General features: G+C 39.2%; 2 protein-coding genes across 4 annotated transcripts in view; one reads left to right on the top strand and one right to left on the bottom strand.

Annotated features, from left to right (window-relative positions):
- Positions 1-21,493, bottom strand: part of LOC132105883 (D-glucuronyl C5-epimerase B-like) — a 69,890-nt gene extending 48,397 nt beyond the window's left edge. For 2 of the 3 annotated variants that reach the window (XM_059511366.1, XM_059511383.1), the window contains exon 1: positions 21,281-21,493. The gene's annotated coding sequence lies outside the window, so the exon portion shown is untranslated. Of the gene's footprint in view, positions 1-5,882; positions 6,004-21,280 lie in introns of all 3 variants that reach the window. The other variant, XM_059511373.1, reaches the window with a different exon arrangement.
- Positions 9,629-11,034, top strand: LOC132097414 (zinc finger BED domain-containing protein 4-like). The gene is made up of 2 exons (XM_059503117.1): positions 9,629-10,204; positions 10,328-11,034. Exons 1-2 carry the CDS (start codon positions 9,779-9,781, stop codon positions 10,766-10,768), a joined length of 867 nt encoding a protein of 288 aa, XP_059359100.1. The 5' UTR covers positions 9,629-9,778; the 3' UTR covers positions 10,769-11,034.
- Positions 21,494-21,623: the final 130 nt, after the last annotated feature.

Raw genomic sequence — 21,623 nt, 5'->3', positions numbered from 1 at the left:
GAAGAGTGCTTCAAAAAGCCATATCACAGCATCTATGCAAGGGTGATATGAAGGGGAAGGACAAAGTGCATTGTAGCAGGAAAGAGCTTCTAAGGAGCAGACAGGAAGAGGGGGAGGATTATTCATCCATATCTGAACTTTGCATAAATGCAAGGCATTATTTACTAATTAAAGGCTTTGTGTTCATATCAGGATTTAGAATTCATACTCCATGAGAAGTGATTGTCACAGTGCAGGGGGGGGGGGTGTGGTCAAAGACAGATAGAGAGAGAGAGTGCGCGAGTCTAGGGGATGGAAGATGCTGTTTCATAGATATAGATGATGATAATCTTCGGCGAGCATCTGGAATCAAGTCTTCCCATCAGTCTCTCCTGAGATCTCTTCAGTGCAGGAAATGGATGTTACCAAGCCTGGGGCTGGCACCACACAAATCAAATGCTTGAAACAAAACCCCACAAGCACAGGAGGACTGTCTAAAATTCCTACTCTTGTAACAGTAACAGTAAAAAAGCGTCTCTGCACAGATGCTGCAAATGACAGCTGGAAGTGTTCAAGCATGTCTGTACTGTTGCTGTTTCTTAATATGGTTTCTATCAAATAAGACATTACTGATCTCACTGTGTGGAGGGCCCAACAAAGAGTAATATACCTATATAAAAATAATAATAATAATAATAATAAAATACAAAAAAAAAAAAAATTTAAAATACATATGTGCCATGATAAAAAAAAAAAAAAAAAAAAAACCTGACCAATGAATAAATACTTAATTTTAGTGAAAAATGGGTAGGCCATCTAGAAACAATGGAGGGTTATCATGTGCCTAAATAAATCGGCCTATATATAATCATCTTATTTTACAAACTGGACCAACACTGGTGACATTATAAAAGTGTTTACTGGTCATTAATGATTAGGGCTATCACTTTTGTGAAAAAATCATTTTCGATTTTTAAGACATAAGTGTTCATTGAATCGATTGTAAAATCAATTTTCCATGTCTAAAAAAAGACGTTTCCTTTTTCAACGTCAAATAATAGACGAACGTAAAGAGAGCGCTGGAAACGCACAAGTTAGCAATATTTCTTATTTATTGGCATGAAGTTTCGTGCAGAATAACAAACAGCAACAGGAGTGCAACATTCTCAAAAAAAAATATATGCAGAGGGGACGGCTGCCATAACAAAAGAAAAACATCACTGCAGGCTTCAACTCGGCTGCATTTATGATTTAGGCATTTCAAAAATCTCCACGATTATTTTAAATAACTATTCAATCCATTTGAAAAAACTGTTAAAAAAATTAAACTTCAAATGGACTTGAGAACAGGCCATGTGTTTTTTTTTTTATGAACGTAACCGACACTTAGGCTAGGCGGCACTAGGCAGGCATGAAACGCACAAAAAGGCTAGGGACATTACAAATTTATTGGACAGGAAAACAAGTCGAACAACATTTTCGAGGTTCAGAGCAGAGCGTTTTTTATTCACTATATGTCCAGCTGTTGAGAAGACGCGATCCGGACACAACGGTTGTCCCAGGGACACTCGGGTACAGCTGCGCAAGGTGGGGGTATTACTGCCAATTTTCCACCACAAAAGCCGGTCGCTCTCCGTCGCTTGCAATGGTCCTTTTCATAACTCAGAATCTCCTGTAACTAGATGCACGAATGAGGCAAATTCGCGTCTACCGCACCGCGAGACCTCAATACGCACGTAAACGCGCCTTTACATTGACTTATCATTGAAATTATTCGCGCCAGCCACTCTATTCGCGTTTGGTGTGAACGCAGCATAAGAGGTCGCTTTCGACGTCACTGGGTCTTATAGGCGCGTAAAATTGCTGGTACTTTCTGTCTAGCTTTCGCAACGCATACTGCACTTTCGGAATTCTTTATTTTCTTTTTCTGCTTGGTTGTGAGTTTTGTTACATCTATATTTTTTAATTGTTTAATTATTTTAAAATTAATAGTGTACATATTTGGTTAAAATCGATTCCCTATTTTCATTTTCAAAACTTTTTTTGGTTGGTCCGATCGATTGTGCAATCGATTTTCGAACTAAAAGTGACAGCCCTATTAATGATATTGTAAATTACAGAACACGTTTTAAGACTAAACAAAAGGCAAATAAAAAAAGAATCAGGAAAGAGCACACAGACAGGCATTCAGACTCAGAGGACCGCCACAGCTTGATTAGCCCAGCTTATCTAACAGTGACAAAAAAACATTGAACAAAGAAAGTCTTTTCTGATGGTTTAGATGGAGCAGATGACAGGGTGACATTTAGGAATTAACTTTCATCCCAATGCAGGTACTTTTGCTCAATACTTGGTTGAAGCTTTGTTTGTCGTCAGCAGGTGGAGCTTCCACTAAAGACCACAGTTTGAAAAGAGCCATTTTTAAAAATCATCGGATTTCAGGTAAATTAACAACATTAAAGTGTTAGTTCACCCAAAAATTACATACCCTGAAGTCATCATAGGTGTATATGACTTTCTTCTTTCATACGGATCAAGTCAGAGTTATTTTAAAAATTGTCTTTGATCTTTCAAGCGGTTTGATGCCACTCAATGGGTGTTGCACAGCATTAGTCCAAGAGAATTTTAATAAAAAGCTAAACCATTAAAAAGAAGTGTCTCAAATGGCTCTGGGTGGTGAACAAAGGCCTCCTGTAGCGAATCGATGCATTTATTATTGTAAGAAAAATATTCATACTCAAAACTTAATCACTTTAATCTAGCTTGCACTCACAGTTGTAAAACAAGTATTTGTAAAGAAGAACGTCGGAGGATTTCGATATAAGCCAAGAGGAAACTGGATGTCCATTGCTAAATTAAGGAAAGTTTGCTTCCTTTGCTCCTGGTAAAAAATTGGTTTTCACGAGACTCACCGGCACGACGCTGACCTCATACGTCATTCCCCCGGAACTGCTTCCGTTTTACAACTGTGAGCGCAAGCTAGATTAAAGTGATTATTACATTTTGAATATGGATATTTTTCTTACAAAAACGCATCGATGCAGTGCAACGCGTTGAGTGGCATCAAACAGCAGACATTTTTTTTTCATAAAACATAGGATGACTTCAAGGCTTATGGCCTAATTCTCATTTTTGGGTGAACTGACCCTTTAACAACAACTGAATGTGTCAGTTCAGCAATGGTTGACAGAAGAGAACAAAGCTCTCCTTGCACAAAACATAACAAGCGATTCTGGTCACGTTAGTGACGTAGAGGGCTCTGCTCCTGGTCAGTGGAAATAAGGGCCAGTTCTGAACGAATGCCAAGAACTTTTAAGTAGTACTATGTTATGCAGATATATTTGCATACCACAAAACAGCAAAATCTGTAATGACAGACATTTTATTGCGCGGTAATGATGTACCGTCATACCACCGAGCCATGCTTGGAACACTTTTCCGAGCTTATTCCAGTGTTTTCAGAGCTTGCTCAAACAACCATTACAACAAGTCAGAACTACTCAGTGACATTAATTAGAGATGAGAAACCAGCAAACAAACAGAGTTAAACAGTGCTGACACATCAGAGAGTGGGTCTATATAAAGCCTTTGGTATGCATTCAGACAGCAGCATATGGCAAGTTCTCACAGGCCAAAAATTAGTGACTGTGACAGAAACACAAGCACAAATGGAAAAAAAGAATAAAATACAAGCTGCTAAATCAGCACCATACTTTAATCTTATCAAACTTTCCCAAAAAAATAACACCACCCACAATAATCTTTACAAAAATATTTAAGGCAAAAAAACTAGAAACTGTTTGTTAAAAATCTAAAAGATAAAATGTTTAGGGCTGCAACTAACAATTATTTTGATAATCGATTAATCTGTCGATTATTTTTTACGATTAATCGATTAATCGGTTTATGTACTTATATTTTAGTTTTTCCCATTTTTTCCCCAAGTAAATTATTAATAAATGGTCTTTATCCTTCAGCATAGATTTTTAAGAGATTTTAACCATTTTGCACTGTCATATCCTAATCAAAAATATACCTGGAGTTGTTTTATTGTGTTAGTAATCCTTTGTCGAACTCTTCTGCAATCAGAACACTGACCCATACTCTAGCAAATTTTACAAGGAGATTTCAAATAATGTTTTCACCATGGCAGTCCTTAGAGCTCCTAAAGTAGTTTAACATCCCGAACAAAGCTTATTAAGGAATCTTTCAGAACATATTTTCACGAAGAATAAGGATAAAACAGAATAAAATTGCAGTGCATTGTATTTTATTATTTACTGGGAAACAGCTTTATAGCTTTTGCTGTGAAATTGTAAACAATCCTAAACGACAAACTGATCACAGAACATGTTTGTAAAGCTTTAAATGTTAACTGTTAAAAAGCAATGTTATCAGCTTTTACGACTAAACATTTGCAAACAACATTGTACTGGAGAATCTGCACAAATTAAAGTCTTAGGGGCCGTTCACATATCGCGCCTAAAAACGCGTGGAAAACGCTAGGCGCGCCGCTTTCTCCTTCTTTCCAAAGCGCTCATGCAGTTGCGCCCCTGAGGCGTCTGCCTTTGCTAAGCAACCATGACGTGCTCTCTCCTTGAAGACTCGGAAATTTCAGCAAAGGATAAATGGATTTGCAGCTGCTACTAAATTTATTTCCAAATGGAAATCCATATACAACTATGATCAGCTGTTCCTTTCATCTTGACTGAGATTTTAACGTTGTTACGGGAAAGGATGAAGCTGATTGGTTAGTCATCTTGTCACATGACCCGCGGTGCGCTTGCGGTATTCTGAAAAGTTAAAATGTTTTTAATTCGTTATGGTGCGGTGTTGGAAATAACGAACTTGAGCGCGCAAAAGACGTGATATGTGAACGTCCCCTTAAACAGTTCAGTAGTGCAGAGTTTACAGGTTACTCTTCTTTTTTGAAGGCTCAAAGTAAAGTACTCCCAGTCTCCCACATCACGCTGAATGCTGCAGAGATGCTGTTCGGGAAGCACGTGACATAAAAACGAGGCCAGCTATTGGCTATTCGCTACTTCTCCTGCTGTACTGGCTGAGTAAAACCTCCGGTGGCTCATTACTGCCACACTTTGGTCAACGCAGATTTGAAATATGCACGAAATGAGCCGCTTATGGCAAATAAAAGTTATTTAGCAACGAATCGATGACTAAATTAGTTGACAACTATTTTAATAATCGATTTTAATCGATTAAATCGATTCGTTGTTTCAGCTCTAAAATTTTTTAATATTTCTAACATCATTAAATATTTTAGATATAAAATCAATAATATATTTGTTATTTGCAATAATAGCAAGCCATTTCACCTTCATAAATGGAACTCCATGACAGCTAAAAATTCATGAACCACTCGACTGGAAAACTACATCATGTGGTGCCAAAAATTACCTATTTATAATTATCAAATAATAAACTGATCAAATAAACTGATGATTGCAAACAAAATCGACCAAAAAAAAAGTCAACAACATATTGTTATATTTGAGACTTTTTTTTACATCAAAACTCCACAAATCCAAATGTTTTAAAGGCATTAAAGGCATTAAAACACCGTAAATGAACAGTAATCGTTGGAAGACAATAACGCAAGTACTGTGAGCGGTCATCTGATCTGGAACTATCACTGGGGCTGGGGCTTCCTTAAAGTTAATATTAGTCTTGATATTAACAAGATATGATGCAAAACATTCATGAAGATTAATAAAGTGGAATGCAGTTTCTTCTTTCTGTTTGTCTCCGGAGCAGAAATGTGCTAAACAACAATAAATGGTGATCTGAGGAAGTGGTTTGACTCCTCCACCATGCTCATCTTCTTAACCTAAATATAAAAAATACCCACACCCCACCCCCCACCCCCTTATTGCTGAGCTTCCTACCTGGCATCATGGCAGTCAATAAGGACAAAAATCCTCTTACTGAGCTTGTGAACAACTCTGCTCCCCAGTGAGAGAGCCTGGCTCCCCAACCCCCACATAGGCTGGAATATTCCACACAGGCCTGCAGGGAGAGAGAGACAACTAACTGGGTGCAATAGGTTTCTGAGAGCGTGTGTGTGCCTGCAGTATAGCGCCATACTGTGCAGAATTTTAGTGTATGACTCAAATACCATGGTGGGTCATTTTAAGGTGAAAATGTGCTTCAGTCCCTCTGAACCTGGAATAAGCTAATTAGAAAGACAGTTCCAATATAACAAACATAAAATTATCCTAAATCTGACCAATCTCAGCTAGACTTTAAGGGCACTTAACGGAAGAGCACAAACACAGCAGAGCAAAGTAAACATCCACCAATATGAGTCATATCATCCTCCGTCCACAGAGAGCTTTTCCAGATTTCAGAGCCTTCTCTGATGTACAACGCTGGAACTGAATCTAACTTCCGGCCTTCTGTGGAAACGACATGTTTCAGTCAGAGGGATTTCAAGGCACTCGCCACATTAACAGATTTCCAAGCTGTTGCTTCTCTTCAAAGTGAGCGCAAAAACATATTTGCAAGGTTTACGCTTTCCATACCAGTGTATGTGAGTGTTTCTGTGCAAAATATCTGAAGACAGGATGCACAGCAGGGTTCATTTCAAGGCTGTCTACTTGGAAAACACTTTCCTTGTGAAAATCCTTAGTTTTCTCAACGACCTTGTTTCTTGCCAAATAAATAGACATCAGGCTTATTTTTGAAAGCAATCTTCAAATATAGAAAATAAAATTTTCTTTCATCATCGCAGCTGGTATCTTTTTTATGGTGCTTTTCCACTGCGTGGTACGACTTGGCTTGGTACAGCTTAGTACGGTACGGCATGACTCGACTCGGCTCGGTTTGAGTTTCCACTGGAGTTTAGTATCACTTTAAAGTGGGCGAGATTATTCACATGTCGTTACTGTTGTGCCGGCTCTACTGCTGCGACTCGTAAAAAACGTTTCACTCCATGTCTCCATCAAGCTCTCATTGGATCCGCTCCTCTGCTATCAACGATAGGAACGTCTGTACTTCCAGGGCTCTAGACTAACTTTTTGCACTGGTTGCACTGGTCCGCCTAACTTTTTTCTTAGGTGCACCAGCATAAAAGTTATGTGCACCCAAATTTTCAACCGTATCGCATTTAACACCGCAGTTTTACAAGTTAACTTTTTTAAATCACTGTCCATATAGGCAATATTGACTTGTAGCCTAAATGATTAACTAACAATCAGGTCAACATAATGTTCTTTATTTGAAGCACAATTCTACAAGAAAGGTAACTTAATGGAAAAAGTGTTGGTTTTAAGGGCTTCAAACTTAACATCTCATGGCTCAATGTCTCATGGACTATACTCCATTGCAGTCACATGACCCTCAGATGGCCAACTCTTGTAGTTTGGCTTTCTTGAGCCCCTTTCACACTACTATGGAAAATACATGAGTAATGTGTAGGGCTGTGCGATATGGACAAAAAAAAACTATCACGATTTGTTTTGATAAATTTTGCGATTTCGATTTTAAATCAAGATTTTGACACACACAGGCATGCTTTACAGTCATATATGCATTCAGTATAAATTTGAAACATATGTCAAACAAAATATCTAGACATATGGCTAAAATAAATAAATAAACAAATAAATAAAATAAAACAGGTGTCCAGGGATTTTTCTTCTATTATTGTAACGTGTAAGCACATTATAGTAATTCAGGAGCGCGAATCTCTCCGTTTGCACACAGATTTCCTTTGCTCTTTTACAAAACCAGATGCGCATGCTCAGATAAACGCTGCTCTCACCCCAGAGAGAGTGCATGCACTTAAAACGTGCCCTATTGCTCAACCTGTCTTGTGCATTCACAGCTCACTCTATGCTCATGCGCTAGATATTAAATCTTTTCACACCGTTCTATTCACATCTTTTACCGTGTGCAGTATGAATGTTCTGATCCATTAACATGGGCTCGAAAAAAATATGCATTACAGACAGAGCTTGTGAACCTAGAGTTACATAGGCATATGCCCAGTCTGTTCGGTTCTCGCGCTAGGCGTGCTGCATTCTGATTGGTTTGGATAGCATACTGCGGGAGATCGGGGCCACGGAAAATCATGCTATAAAGCGATTTAGAAGTCGCGCACACTCAAATCGTGAATTTTTTATGATTTCGATTAATCGCACAGCCCTAGTAATGTGTACCAGTGATTGTTCCCAGGTCACTAGATTTTGCCCCTTTCACACTGCCAGTGATTACACGGAATATAAGCTTGATTTCACACACAACCTGTAAAGGTCTCGTAATGACACGTGACATCAGGATGTGATGTGTAATGTACGAATCGAAAAGACTAGGCACGGTAACTTTCACTTAAACTGAAATCTCAGATTCAGCGTGGATAGTGAGGAGCTAACTGATCTCTGCTTTGTTACAATTAGCAAATTTTTTTTTTTTGTCGCAAACATTGATCTGCCTTCAAAACAACCGCTAAATGAGTTGCACGATAACGTGCGTGATCACTACATCACACCCTTTTAGGGCTGTACTAGAATAATCGAATATTCGAATATTCGTTCGGTGGGGTGGCATTCGATTTTCAGTTTTGAGATTCGAATATTCTTTTTTTTTTTTTTCAACACGTGACTTCCGTCGCGGACTCATTCTCACTCATGCTTGAACCGCCCGTTGGCGAACGTAGTGATTTATTTCATCTCATACTGAATAGGTACAAAATGCCCAAGACCTCAGCTGTTTGGGAGCACTTTAAATTAAGTGAGGATGACAAGACAAAGGCAGTGTGTCAAATATGCGATTTGAAACTGGCCTACCACAACAGCACCACAAGTTTGAAAAATCACCTGAGTTCTGTAAGTAGCACGCGGCAAAAAAAAAACAAACAAAAAAAAAACTGCTTTTATGCGCTTAATTTGCTATGATAAATAGGCTAATTGCAAATACGACACTATTTAAAAACATACAGCAGCACAGGCTAATAATAATTTGTTTATAGGTACATCCACAGGTATCGCAGCCATCAACATGCTCAACAAAACCCAAAACTTCACAGCAGATCCTGCAATTCCGAAAACCGTTAACAGAGAAAAGAAAGAGAGAGATAACAGATGCCATAGTGGAGTTTGTCGCTATGGATATGAGGCCCGTTAATGTAGTTGAAGGCGAAGGCTTCAGAAAATTAATGAAGATAATGGAGCCAGACTACACTGTCCCAAACCGTTCCAGTATTTCAAACACCCTGTCTCTTAAATACAGCGATCTGCGAGGCCAAATTTATGCTCTCGTTGAAAAAGCTACGGCCTTAAGTTTCACAACGGACATCTGGACTTCCGTGAGTATGGAGGCGTATATGGCTGTCACCTGTCACTTTATAACTCAGGAGTGGGAACTCTCTGCCTTCGTTTTGGAAACCAAAGCATTTGAGTCAAGCCATACAGGAGTCAACATTGCACAACAGCTTGGAGACGCGGCAGATGCATTCGCAATTCCAAATTACAAGCGAATAGCCGTTGTTCACGACAATGCCAGCAATATGAAGCTGTGCACCGAGACGCTGAATAAAGAACCGGAGAAATGGGGAACCGTTCAAGGGGTCTGCTGCTCAGGACACACGCTGCAACTATGCATAAATGAAGCTCTGAAACTGGACCGAATCCGTCGCACAGTTTCAGCTGCCAGGAATCTCGTAGGGCACTTCAAAAAAAGTGCCAAGGCTACAGCTGCTTTGAAAGAGAAACAAACGCAGCAGAACGTTGTACAACACAAACTCATTCAAGATGTTGCTACTCGTTGGAACTCTACGTATGAAATGCTTAACCGACTGGTGGAGCAGCGATGGCCAGTGACAGCTGTTTTGTCAGATCCCAGCATCACTAAGAAAGGAAATCGCACCCTTGACTTGACAGGAGACCAGTGGAAACTGGCACAAGAGACATCAGAATTACTTGGGCCCCTGCTCACACTCACAGAACTACTATCACAGGAGGCAAACTTGTCGTTGTCGGCAACAGTGCCAATGCTCTTTAACCTGAAGAAACGCCACCTGTCACCAGAAGAGGATGACAGCCCTGCCATCAGAGAAATGAAGAATACCCTTGTCAAGGAGATCGACAGCAGATGGGAACTGTTAAATTTGGAACCCACCAGCATCTATCTCCTTTCTTCAGCACTAGACGTGAGATTTAAGCACCTTAAATTCCTTGAGGATGAGAAGAAGGACCTGGTATACATTGAGGTTAGACTTATATTTTTATTACTACTATATAATAGTAAATAATTAAAATGTATTGTGATTATGCCACTAAGATTATTGTGTGCGCTACGCATAGATTAGACTAAGAAAATGCTATTTGTTTAGGTTGTCAGACTAGCTGAACATCTGCATCAGCAACAGATCGTTCGCAAGGGAGAAGAGCTGTCAGCAAGCCACGGAGAAGAGGAGACGGATGCGCCACCACCACCCGCCAAAAAAAAACAGCAGGAGATTTCAATGCTGATGCAGGCTGATGACGAAGAGGAAGAAGAACGCGGAGACAGCGCAAAGACAGAGATGGAGCAGTATTTGAGAGATGCTACTAAATTACAGTCGGGCCCACTGGCATGGTGGAAGCAAAACAGTGACCGCTACCCTAAACTGGCATTTGCAGCCAAACACCTTCTTTGCGTTCCGGCCACTTCAACTCCATCAGAGCGCATTTTCTCAAAAGCTGGCTACATCGTCAACAAGACCCGAAGTTCCCTTTTACCAGAAAATGTGGACAAACTCATCTTCCTCGCACACAACATGAAACGAGTATAGGTAGTTTCACAATAGTTTCCAACCACTGGGTTGCGATTTATATAAGTGTTTGAAAGAGCCTAAATATTTTTGTCATTGAAATGTGAGCTGTCTAGCTAGGCTAACATTACCTTGTTCTATTTAACCTATTACAGTTTATTCTATATAAGGGAGTGAATAAAATTTATTACAATTACTTTAAATTTAAATAGCCAACCCGTTACGGTGTCAGTAATTATTACATTTACGAATAATAAATGAATGTAGTTCAACGAACTGCAGGCTAATAATAATAAATTAAAAAAAACACCGCAACATGCTTTCAATAAAAGCATCGCGCATTTTAAAGATTTAAATTAACAAAAAGTCAGAATAAGACAAAATAAATCCCTTATATAGAATAAAACTAATTGTAATAGATATTACATTTTGTGTCATTTTAAAAACAATTCATTTATTCTTATTCAACTGTTTATAAGCATGCTACCGTGTTCTTTATTTATTACAGTTCGTTGAAATCACTGTGTGTTACTAATTTAATTTCTGTTTTGGGATTCATTTGTTTTAAAGAAATGTTCGTTATTAATACCTTATTAAAGTTCTTGCTCTCAACAGACTTTGTGTTTTGTATCACTTGTGCACTGTCCGTTTTCGGAGCATAAACCTGCCCGTGTAATGCGTACCGGAAACTGTTCTATTTAAAAGATTATTAAATGTTTATTAATATTTAAAGAATGTGTGCCACCTGATCATATTGCACCAAATGCAACACTGCACTCCACTGGGTCTGCCGCAACACATTTACGATGCCGAAGAGTGAAACGTGAAGTCGTGAAAGATGATACAAATGCAAACCGACACTATTATTATATATTTAGCCCCACCCACCGAAGCTTCGAATATTCGATATTGATTGCCACCTAAGCTTCGAAGCTCAAAAAATGGCATTCGAAACAGCCCTACACCCTTTATGGCATTGTTCTGGCTTTTGTTCACACACAGCTCGTTCCAGGACTGAACCCAGCAATGTTACTAGATCCCCAACCCGGGATCAATCCCAGAATCAATCCCAGGATGTGTGTGCGTTCACACAGAAGGCGACCCGGCAATTTTCGGGTCCAACGTGCAGTGTGAAAGGGGCTTTGATCTTTGGCCTTGGCTATACCAGCTGGCCACACTCTCTCTAGCAGCAAAATCTTCCAGACTTGGCCCCTCTACACTGATTCTCATCAGATCTTCCACTTTGTCTGAATGAAGGGATGCTCTAGTGTCTGATTTGAAGAGCTAAACAGTCCCTAAACAGTTTATACTACTGTTTCAGCTATTGTAATAGTTCAGTTTTGTATGCAATAGCAAATTGATTATATTTTGTTTCGTTAATTTAAGAAAAATGTTTGGAGCATTTTTTGTTTGTTAATAAATAAGTGTTTTGTTTTTTTATGCAATGACCAAGTGGCCAGCAGCAGACAGTGAGTCTATGTTTGATCAATTTAGCCTTCTCAAATCATCACGACTTGCCTAAAATAAAATCTATAGATATAAAACAGTTCAAGCATATAACAATGTTTAAAAGTTAAACCTAGGTAAATGTGCATGATTCGGTTCAATCGCAATGACTCACTTATTAACAGTAACTCGCTGCCACCTATTGGTGGTTTTAATTTCACATTTTAGGTACCTTTTCATTTTTTTAATAATTTCAAACATCAGTTTTCAATGTTTTATCTTTAAAATATTAAAACATTGTTTATCCATTTGTAACTGCAGGTTAAAGTATTCCATGTTCCACAGAGCTAAACAGTGTGTAAAAACATCTAAATGGCACTTCAGATGCAGCTTCTGCAAAGGTCAAAGATCAATTTTGTTGGTACTGATTGCATTAGCTTGGTAACAGCCCAAATGCAAGTATTTGACCTAAAAGATGGTGCACACTTTTAGAAACAATGGTGTAAAGGTAAAAATAAAAAAAATCAGGAGTCAGCTGTCAGCACAATTAGAAATAAAACATCAGTACAATAACACTCAGCAAAATAGTCTAATTATCGTTATCGATAAAATCACAGAAATCACAGAGATATAACTTTATATTCTATATAACTCTATATTGCAAACCCTTAATTTTTTTTCTTTATTTTAATGTGCCACCCCAAAATTTAATGTGGACTCATCTGGCCACCCCTGTTAAAATTTTCTGGGGGCACCACTGGTAATAACTACATCATTCATAACTGCTAAAGGTCTACTTTCATTTGTGCACTCACAATTATCAACAAAACGTTGTGCTTTTATAAAATAAACAAACATGATGTGCTTTCTGCCATCTTATCTTTAACAGGAGTACAAAATGAACCGAAATTCAGTGAAAACATGCCTCACAGACATGATAAATATATCTATTTCCCCATGTCACATTTATGGTAATTACTTTTGCTGGTACTTTGCAGCAAGCTTAAGCCTATTGTGTATATTTGAACGCTGATGGCACGCACCTTACTGCTGCTGTGGGACAATAAACAAAACTGTCGAATCGCTCGACAGTTGCGGTAGCACAGTCTCATGTTGTTTCCACCAGCGCAGCAATTTTTTTTTCATCACTAATTGATCGATGTCTAAAATGTAAAAGTAAGGAGAAGTCTAAAACATGCGGGAGGCCCGGTCCGCGTCTGAACTATGACGTGAAAAGTCAGGGCTGTTGGGCTCAGGCTGAAATGCAGGGCTCTAGTGTTTGTTGTTGAACCACAGGGAGACTTTCAGATTCACAATTTTTTTTTAATCGGACAGCTGGTCACACCTGTGCAACCTCTAAATTTTTTTAGTTGCACCATTGAGAAATTAGGTCGCACGTACGACCAAATTGGTCACACTCTAGAGCCCTGACTTCCTCAAAAGACAATGAAACAGCAATTTTTGGGTTGTTAAAAAAGGTGCGCTCGTTCAAAACTGTTGCATTAGATCCTTAGCTGGCTGTGCCGATTTAAATCTAGTGGTTCTGTTGTGTTTGTGTCGCAAGTTCAGTGACACAGGTAGTGAAGATTCTCCGACCAATCCCTGATAAGATGAGTTTACACGTTACGTTTTGGTAACAGTACTTTTCACTTGGAACCTCAACCGAGGTGGTACTAAAAAAAGTACCAGGTACCATGCAGTGGAAAAGTGCCATTAGAGATGCACTAATCGATCGGCCAGGGAACAGAACCGGCCAAATTTTCCTCATGAACGGCACGGATCGTGACCAGCCGATCTGTCTCACTTATTTCCAATTTCGAGCCGATCCATTTTGTTACCAGCAGCACAGCCAATAACGTCAAATCAGCCGCACATTCTCGCTCTCTTCTCCCCGACAACCACTTCTCTCTCTCACACACACACACACACACAGACACACACACACATCATATTCGCTCCGGATAAATGGTGCTTGCATTGCGCATTATTTTAGTCAATCTAGCAGGTTTTGCGCTTACACCAAAGGCACATGCACCACCACCGATCTATATTAGTGGAGCGCACAAGCCGTGCTCAGTCTTAAACAGCTTATTAGCCACAAATACCAAAATGAGTGACAAACTGCGCTAAAACATTCAAATACATACAAAATTATGTCAAAATGCCCTTCTTGGCGAGTATTCAGTTAAACAGTCAGTTTTGGAACGTTAAATAGTTGAGAAAGAGAATGCATGTCGCATAACAGTATATTGGGTCTGTGGATAAATTCTTAAAGGGACTGTGGTTCAATATCCCTGCTGCTGTCTGTCATGTTAAAGGGATAGTTCACTCAAAAATGAAAATTAGATGTTTATCTGCTTACCCCCAGGGCATCCAAGAAGTAGGTGACTTTGTTTCTTCAGTAGAACACAAATTATGATTTTTAGCTTCAGTCGTTGCAGTCTCTCAGTCATACAATGCATGGCAAATGGTAACAGAATCTATAAGGGTAAAAAAAAGAAGAAGAATGCCTCACACGCTTGCTGCTGTGAAGCGCGTTCACAAGAGTTCTAACAGTTCGGACATTGCGTGAATCAGAGGTAAAAAAAAATGGACTTGTCTGTGCATGTTTTTTTATTCTTATAGATTCTGTTACCACTTGCCATGCACTGTACGACTGAGAGACTGCAATGACTGAAGCTAAAAATCATAATTTGTGTTCTACTGAAGAAACAAAGTCACCTACATCTTGGATGCCCTGGGGGTAAGCAGATCAACATCTAATTTACATTTTTGCGTGAACTATCTCTATAATCAAAGAAAGAACTATTGACAAAGAAAATCACTTTCTGCTCTTGACTGAATATGTTTTATAACTTTAATGGTAAACATTAATCTGTATTTGATTTTTTCAACTATTTCACACAATGTTTTAAAAGAACCAAACTAAGTTCAGTTCCTTAAAATGAACCAAAAACAGAATTAAAAAGAATTTTAGTTCTTATAACACTCAACTGTTCCTTGTCTGGGCTCAAATCTTATTTTGGTTCATTATAACAGTGACAGAGTCTCTTTTTTTAATGATCGTTTTTTACTGTCAAAAAAATTATAATAATAATTAAACAAAAAATTGATATCAAACGTAGCGTGTTCCAACTTTGAGACAAATTCAATCTTGTTAAAATAAGACGTTTTTCTTTTGATAAGGCAGGCTCCTCGTGAGAGGGATCCATTTAATCATAGCTTCAAATGTGCTTTTAAAGAACTCTCCTATAAGTTTCACTAAAGAAGGCCTGATAAATAGTTCTTTTGACCTCAAAGCACTTCATCAGTCAAACGAGCCAAAGCAGCACAAAGGACACTTCAAAATGCATGCAGAGAGATGGGCAAATAAGTGCAGACGACTGAACTGCGCACTTTGAAGGGATTTTTCAGACAGCCCTTCTGAAGTACTGTTTAAAAGCCTCACTTCCCCCGTGGAAAAAAAGTGTGTGTTTAGCCTACCTGCCAAAATGTATTAATAGAAGTTTAGAAACAAGGAAGCCTGAATCATAAGACTTAAGTCATATCACAATTCTTACTGTTGACACTGAGGGACTATTCATTTTAAATGATAAATAGATATTTGAGATCAATATCTTTAGTCTGCTACAGTAAATCTGATACCATGGCTATTTAATGCACTAATATCTTAGATAATGTTTGGACAATACTATCAGTTGTTGTAGACTTTAACATATTTTGGAGCCCATTTGTAAAGTTGCAAATTTGCAAAATTGTTTGGTCATAGATGGTTCAGTTGCAAAGAAAAGGGTTCACAAAGATTATAAAATAAACAATAAAATGATGGGTTCAATAAGAAAGTTAATTGTGAACTCTGAACGATTCATGTAAATGAATCTGACTCATGAGGCTAACTTACTTGTAAGTTTGAGAATCTTTTTACTGACTGATTAAATGAATTTGTTCTAAACAGTGAGTGGAGCTTTACGTCATTTACTTTCTGCATCCCTTCAATAACACTGAGACTTCAAAGCTTTCCTCCAGTATTTTTAACTGGAAGTTGAAAACAAAGTCTGTTAAAGATATGGCTAAAACTATAAAAGACAAATAAGTATCAAACAGAGGATAGGTTCCCAGTCATGATGTGTTTTTTCTCCTTAGATGATATAGGCTGGAAGGGAGTTTCTCTTTCTGTTTTCACTGGGGGTTTAAAGCTCTGATCTTTCTAAAGCTGCTTTCAGAAAACATGCATTCAGAAAAGTGCAATATCAAAATTGAACTGACAATGCCCCAACAGCAGTGTATGGGCGGAAGTATCCTTGATGGCATTTTCGGTCAAAACAGGCCAACAGCAAATCCAGCTCATCAAAACTGCTTTACAGATTTGCAAAACATTTTTTGGATTAACTGAAATCAAAGTGTTCATTCTTGTCATGAGACACCAAAGATCTCATGTGACAAGCCTTTGATAGATTTCAACTTCTTAAGAAGTTAGTATAATCAGCAGCACAATATTTGCTGAAGATCAAGGCAAAGCTCTAGAGTTGTCTTTCACAGAAGGTCAAACTCTTATTCTCTTCAGTCGCAAACTATCGAGAGGTGACATGGCATGAAAGTGTATCCTTATATCTAGGTCTGAGGACAACTTGCCTCTGCCAAGAATTTGAAAACTAGAGGAAAAATTACAATGCTTTCCTAAAAGAAACCTCTTAGGATCTTCAGGAATCCTTTAAGGGATAAATTTTGGTTTCAAAACAGCAAATTTAATCAAAAAGCCAGAGGTCTGTGCAGGTGTGTGACTAACTCATAGATCAACTCAATTATCAGCGATGCCTCGACTAGCTCGACCAGGCATGCACTACTGAAAACTCACTGGAGCACTAAAGAGACTGAAAAATCAAGAGCTTGGGAAGGGTCCAGGCGCTTGCATCTGATCTCAGCTGGGTGGTGGAGCGGAGCAGGTGGGGTGTGACATGTCCAACAGTCATGTCAATAGCTTGACAGCTTATTGGACAGCAGGAAACATAGCAGGCCAACGTGAACTCCTCCATCAGAACCCAGTGTGTGCAGTCTGATCACTACCATAACTCTGAGAATGTCACAAAGCTGGCACACACTTATAAAGTCTGGCTGGTGGCTGCTTTGCCAAATAATAATTGCTGGACTGGACCTCCTGACACCCCCTCCCTTTGCTTTGTTCGTTCAGCAGCTAAAACAACAGATAAGAGAAAGAACAACACCGGCTGTATTGTTATTAAAATATGTCTTGATGCCCAAGTAGACAGGGCCCAAGCAGGTCTTTGTTACAGGGCTGGTGGGATTTGCACTGTTGAGGTTAGGATAGTCGGGCATTAATGAAATATGAATGTGTGTGTTTGTGAACTGCACTGGGTTGGAGGCACCTCAATTGACACAGCAAGGGGCTCAACTGCCAGGGTAAATAACCCCCCGCCCCCCCAACACCCATGGACCATGACACTTACTTGTGTACTGTAGCACAACAGACAAGCTGTCTACAGTCCCTCTGTGAGTTCAGGTTCTCATGTTTATTTGAAATGAAATAAAATGTAAAAAAAAATTAAATTCTTAAAACTTGAGTGACAGTTTAGTCAAGAATCCAACAACAAATGTTTGGTCTACAGAGTACAGCATTTCAAAGAGAAGCAAAAAGCAGACATGAAAGGCAAAAAAAAAAGACATCGCTGCACTAAAACAGCTTCATTTAAGGCATCCCTCATGCAGAGCTTGAAAGGCTTATGTTGATAGATCAAAATATCAGACATGTTTGATATGATATCCTCCGACTCATAGTCTCAAGCTTAAAAAAAAAAAGTCTGTGCCCAACATACACAGGCTGGCTCTAACTTTCAGAAAGAGACTGCAAAAATCAGCCCAAGACCATGCACATCAATTTCAAAGCCAGCAACATGGATAGAATATTGTTTACAAGAAAGCCACAAACCTTTTCTGTCTCCTGGTTTTATTGATCTCGGATGCCCGAAATCCATTAGCGCCCTTTACATACATAGTGTTTTCAGTCCCAGTTCAGTAGAGCAAGCTTTCACTCGAGTTTCCTTTGAACCTGCCTGTGTGGGGGGAGAGAGCGGCAGCGGTGGATTAGTGAAGCTGGCAGAGGGCCTGCGCCGGCACTGCTCCTTGGCCAGCTCTGTAGTCATCAAGAGCATCTGAGTGATCCAAATTACGAGTGGCCCCTGTAGCCAAGGGCTCAGGAAGTGTCCAGCCAAGGGCCAAATGGGACCGACTTCCCACAAGTGACTAATATTAGTCCCTGCAGGAGGCCTTGGCCATGTGTTTACAACAGTACCACAGAGAACCATCCATTATAACAGACTCCATCAGCTCAAATATGGCACACAAAGCCTTTTTAAATCAACATACTACTACTTTATAACAGGTGAATAGTGATTTTCACGTCTGAGTACTACTAATAATAGTAGTGAACAGTAGTCTGAATGCTTTCTCTGCAATTAGGGTTGAATATCGTTTACATTTTATCGATACCACTTATGAACAGCTGAAGTCTTCTTCCATCCTCATAATAATGCAGTCACAGAAGCTCTCAGCGGCCTTTTGAAAACCAGTGCTCATAAAGAGTCAGAGTCCCTGCCAGTTTACTTGCCCTCTTTCTTAGTACATTTTTTTGTGCTCCAAATTTCCCCCTTGGCCAAAATCAACCTGAATTCCCCCATGCCCCTTCCGGTACAAACAGTGTGACGAAATATCATATACCTCTTAATTAAACTGAACTATGGGGTTTGAAGCGGTCCTATTATAATATTTTGTGATAAGAGGTTGAAAAAAAAAGACAAGTAAGGTAAGGGATCACGTCTTTGAAGAAAATTGAAGTCTGTGATTTTTTATCAGAGAAGACCAACTTGTTACGCTTATGTTAGAAAATGGATTAGATTGTTTTAATTCATTTCTTTGGAGTGCAAATGTGCTACATGTGATAAAGCTGATCAGAGACAGTGGAACGTGACAGAGCCACTGAGAATTGTTCGCCTCATTTACAGGACTAGGCAGATAGTTACCAGGTTTGAAAATACATGAACAAAGTCAGGAAATGCTTCTCTATCCCTATTAGGACAGCATGATAAATAAAAATAAAAATAATTAGTGACATGGCTGTAATTATCCATATACACATGGTGCATATATTATAAAAAAATATATATATGCACCATGTGTTTTAGAGTGAAGCACAACACTTGTGCGCACAGTTCATGTTTCAGTGTTATTTATTTGCATCTATTCTGCATTTGGTTCGCTTATAATGCAGGGCTCCAGACTAACATTTGAGAGCAGTGGCACCAGCGCCACTAAGTTCTACAAACGGTGGAGCCAGGAGCACATTTGGTAGCGCTGGGGTGATGTGTGAGGGTATTCAAAATAAAGATCATTTAATCATAAAAGTACTATTGTTTTGCATTATTAAGTGCAGTTAGAAATGAATGACTAATACGCCAATAAGTGCTCCTCTGCTGCTGTCTACTTGTTATAATTATGATTTTATGTATTTTTTTTAATTTTACATAAGTGTTTGTTTACCACAAAGTATATCTTGGTCATCCCATTTAAAAAAATATTCAATCTGGATCATCTTAGGGCTTTAAAGTGCTGGAAATAGTTGTGTGAAATGCTTGAAAAGTGCTTGAATTTCTTTTTCAAAAGGTTGTACAAACCTTGAAATAAATTATGTAATGCATTCGACTATTTCTACCACAACAGCATGGTTACAGTTAGTGTTAACAATTCTGGTTTCCTGTCAGCGCGGTGTAGAATTTGAATGATTCTCACTAATTCCGGCAGCACTGTTGCATCTGTGCAGTAACAGTGTCGTGAAATCAACTCTGGCTGCCGAGTGAAGCTGTTCTGAGCTCAAACAAGTTTGTTTGCATTGCGGTCTGAGGTTATAACCAGTTTGCCCTGCGCAGCTGAAACGTAGAGTGGTTTAGTTTACCATGTGATGGTCCTCAAATTCAACAGAAATGGCAGAGTATTTAGTATTGGGAAACAGTGTGCGTGCGCGTGTGTTCTTGATGGTGATTTTAGATACATTGTTCTGCCATTAGATGGTAACAAGAGACCCCCTCGATAGAAAAAAAAAACCCATACAGACGCTAAGTAATGTATTTACACTCATGCTGTCGAACTGTTGTATAAATGCAATATCACACTCGTAGCTGTGTGAAATGGCTGTATATCGGCACACTGTGATTACCTATGACCAAATCACAGCCGTACTGATATACAGCTATATCACACAGCTACGAGTGTGATATTGCTCATATATACAGAGTCTCCATTTATTGACTTATTTGTAGAAACCCGACAATATCAAAACTGACCACAACAAATAGATTTTCCAGAAGGCTTTGTCTATCTCTAGTCTAATTTTTTAATTAGCAAAATGACCAAGTACACACTTTTTAAGGTCAATTTCTATTATCAGGTATGTGTTCAACAACAAGTAATCTCTGCTCTAAGGCAAGAACCACTTCAGCTTAGAAAAGCGACAATAACATCTCCGAACAGTCCATTACTGCTGGCAACTCGGTGAAAAGCAGACAGTCGAACCAAAAGTACCAATCAATACATCTAATAGTATCTTGTAAACAAAACAAATTATGCCCAAAGTACGTTAGGCAATCCTGCAGAGATACATCATCAGTGAGAGTCCGACCACACGCACGTTCACACAACACAAACACTGACAGACCGTGCACAGAGAGAAAATGTTTCTGTTGTTCTATCAATGTTTCAGAGCAGTCATCACACAAGTGAGCTTTAACTCGGTTTACTCCACACTAGCACTGGTTAGTTTGGGAACTTCCCGACAGTCGCGAAGAAGACATGCTGTCAAAGGGACGCGCATGGGAACATGTTGCTATGGGAACCAGAGTTCATCGTTTATTGATTTTCAAGCAGTTTCGAGTTAAACGAACAAGAATGACTGAGACTAGCTGCTAGCAGTCCTGATGCTCGACTCGAAGGTACTGCACTGTCGACATGTTAGCGCTGCAACTGAATGAGGGAAAAGATTCATACTCGACAGGACGCAGAGAAGCACTAGTATTCACTCACCTTTGAACCATTCAAGCACGCTGTTCCGCGGGCCCATCAAAAGTTAAAAGACAACGTAAACAGCCTCGATATATCAGGTTGCACTTCGCTTCAGAGAGAGAGAGAGAGAGAGAGAAACAATGTCTCCACTGGCAGTCAAGCACCCACACTCAGCCCGCTACAGCGCTGCAGCGAAAGAACATACGCCTGAGATATCGCGATATCACAACACCACAGACGGCGCTGCACTGACCAATCATACTCAATTCACGTCGTCCAATAAGGAAGCGGAGGAAAGAGCTCCCCAACATTATTGGTCAGTTCACTAAGATTGACATCTTGGAGAGACATAGAGCTCAATCAT

Source organism: Carassius carassius, chromosome 2 (assembly GCF_963082965.1).
Source record: "Carassius carassius chromosome 2, fCarCar2.1, whole genome shotgun sequence".
Lineage (NCBI taxonomy): Eukaryota > Metazoa > Chordata > Actinopteri > Cypriniformes > Cyprinidae > Carassius > Carassius carassius.
This window is presented reverse-complemented; position numbering and strand designations above follow the sequence as displayed.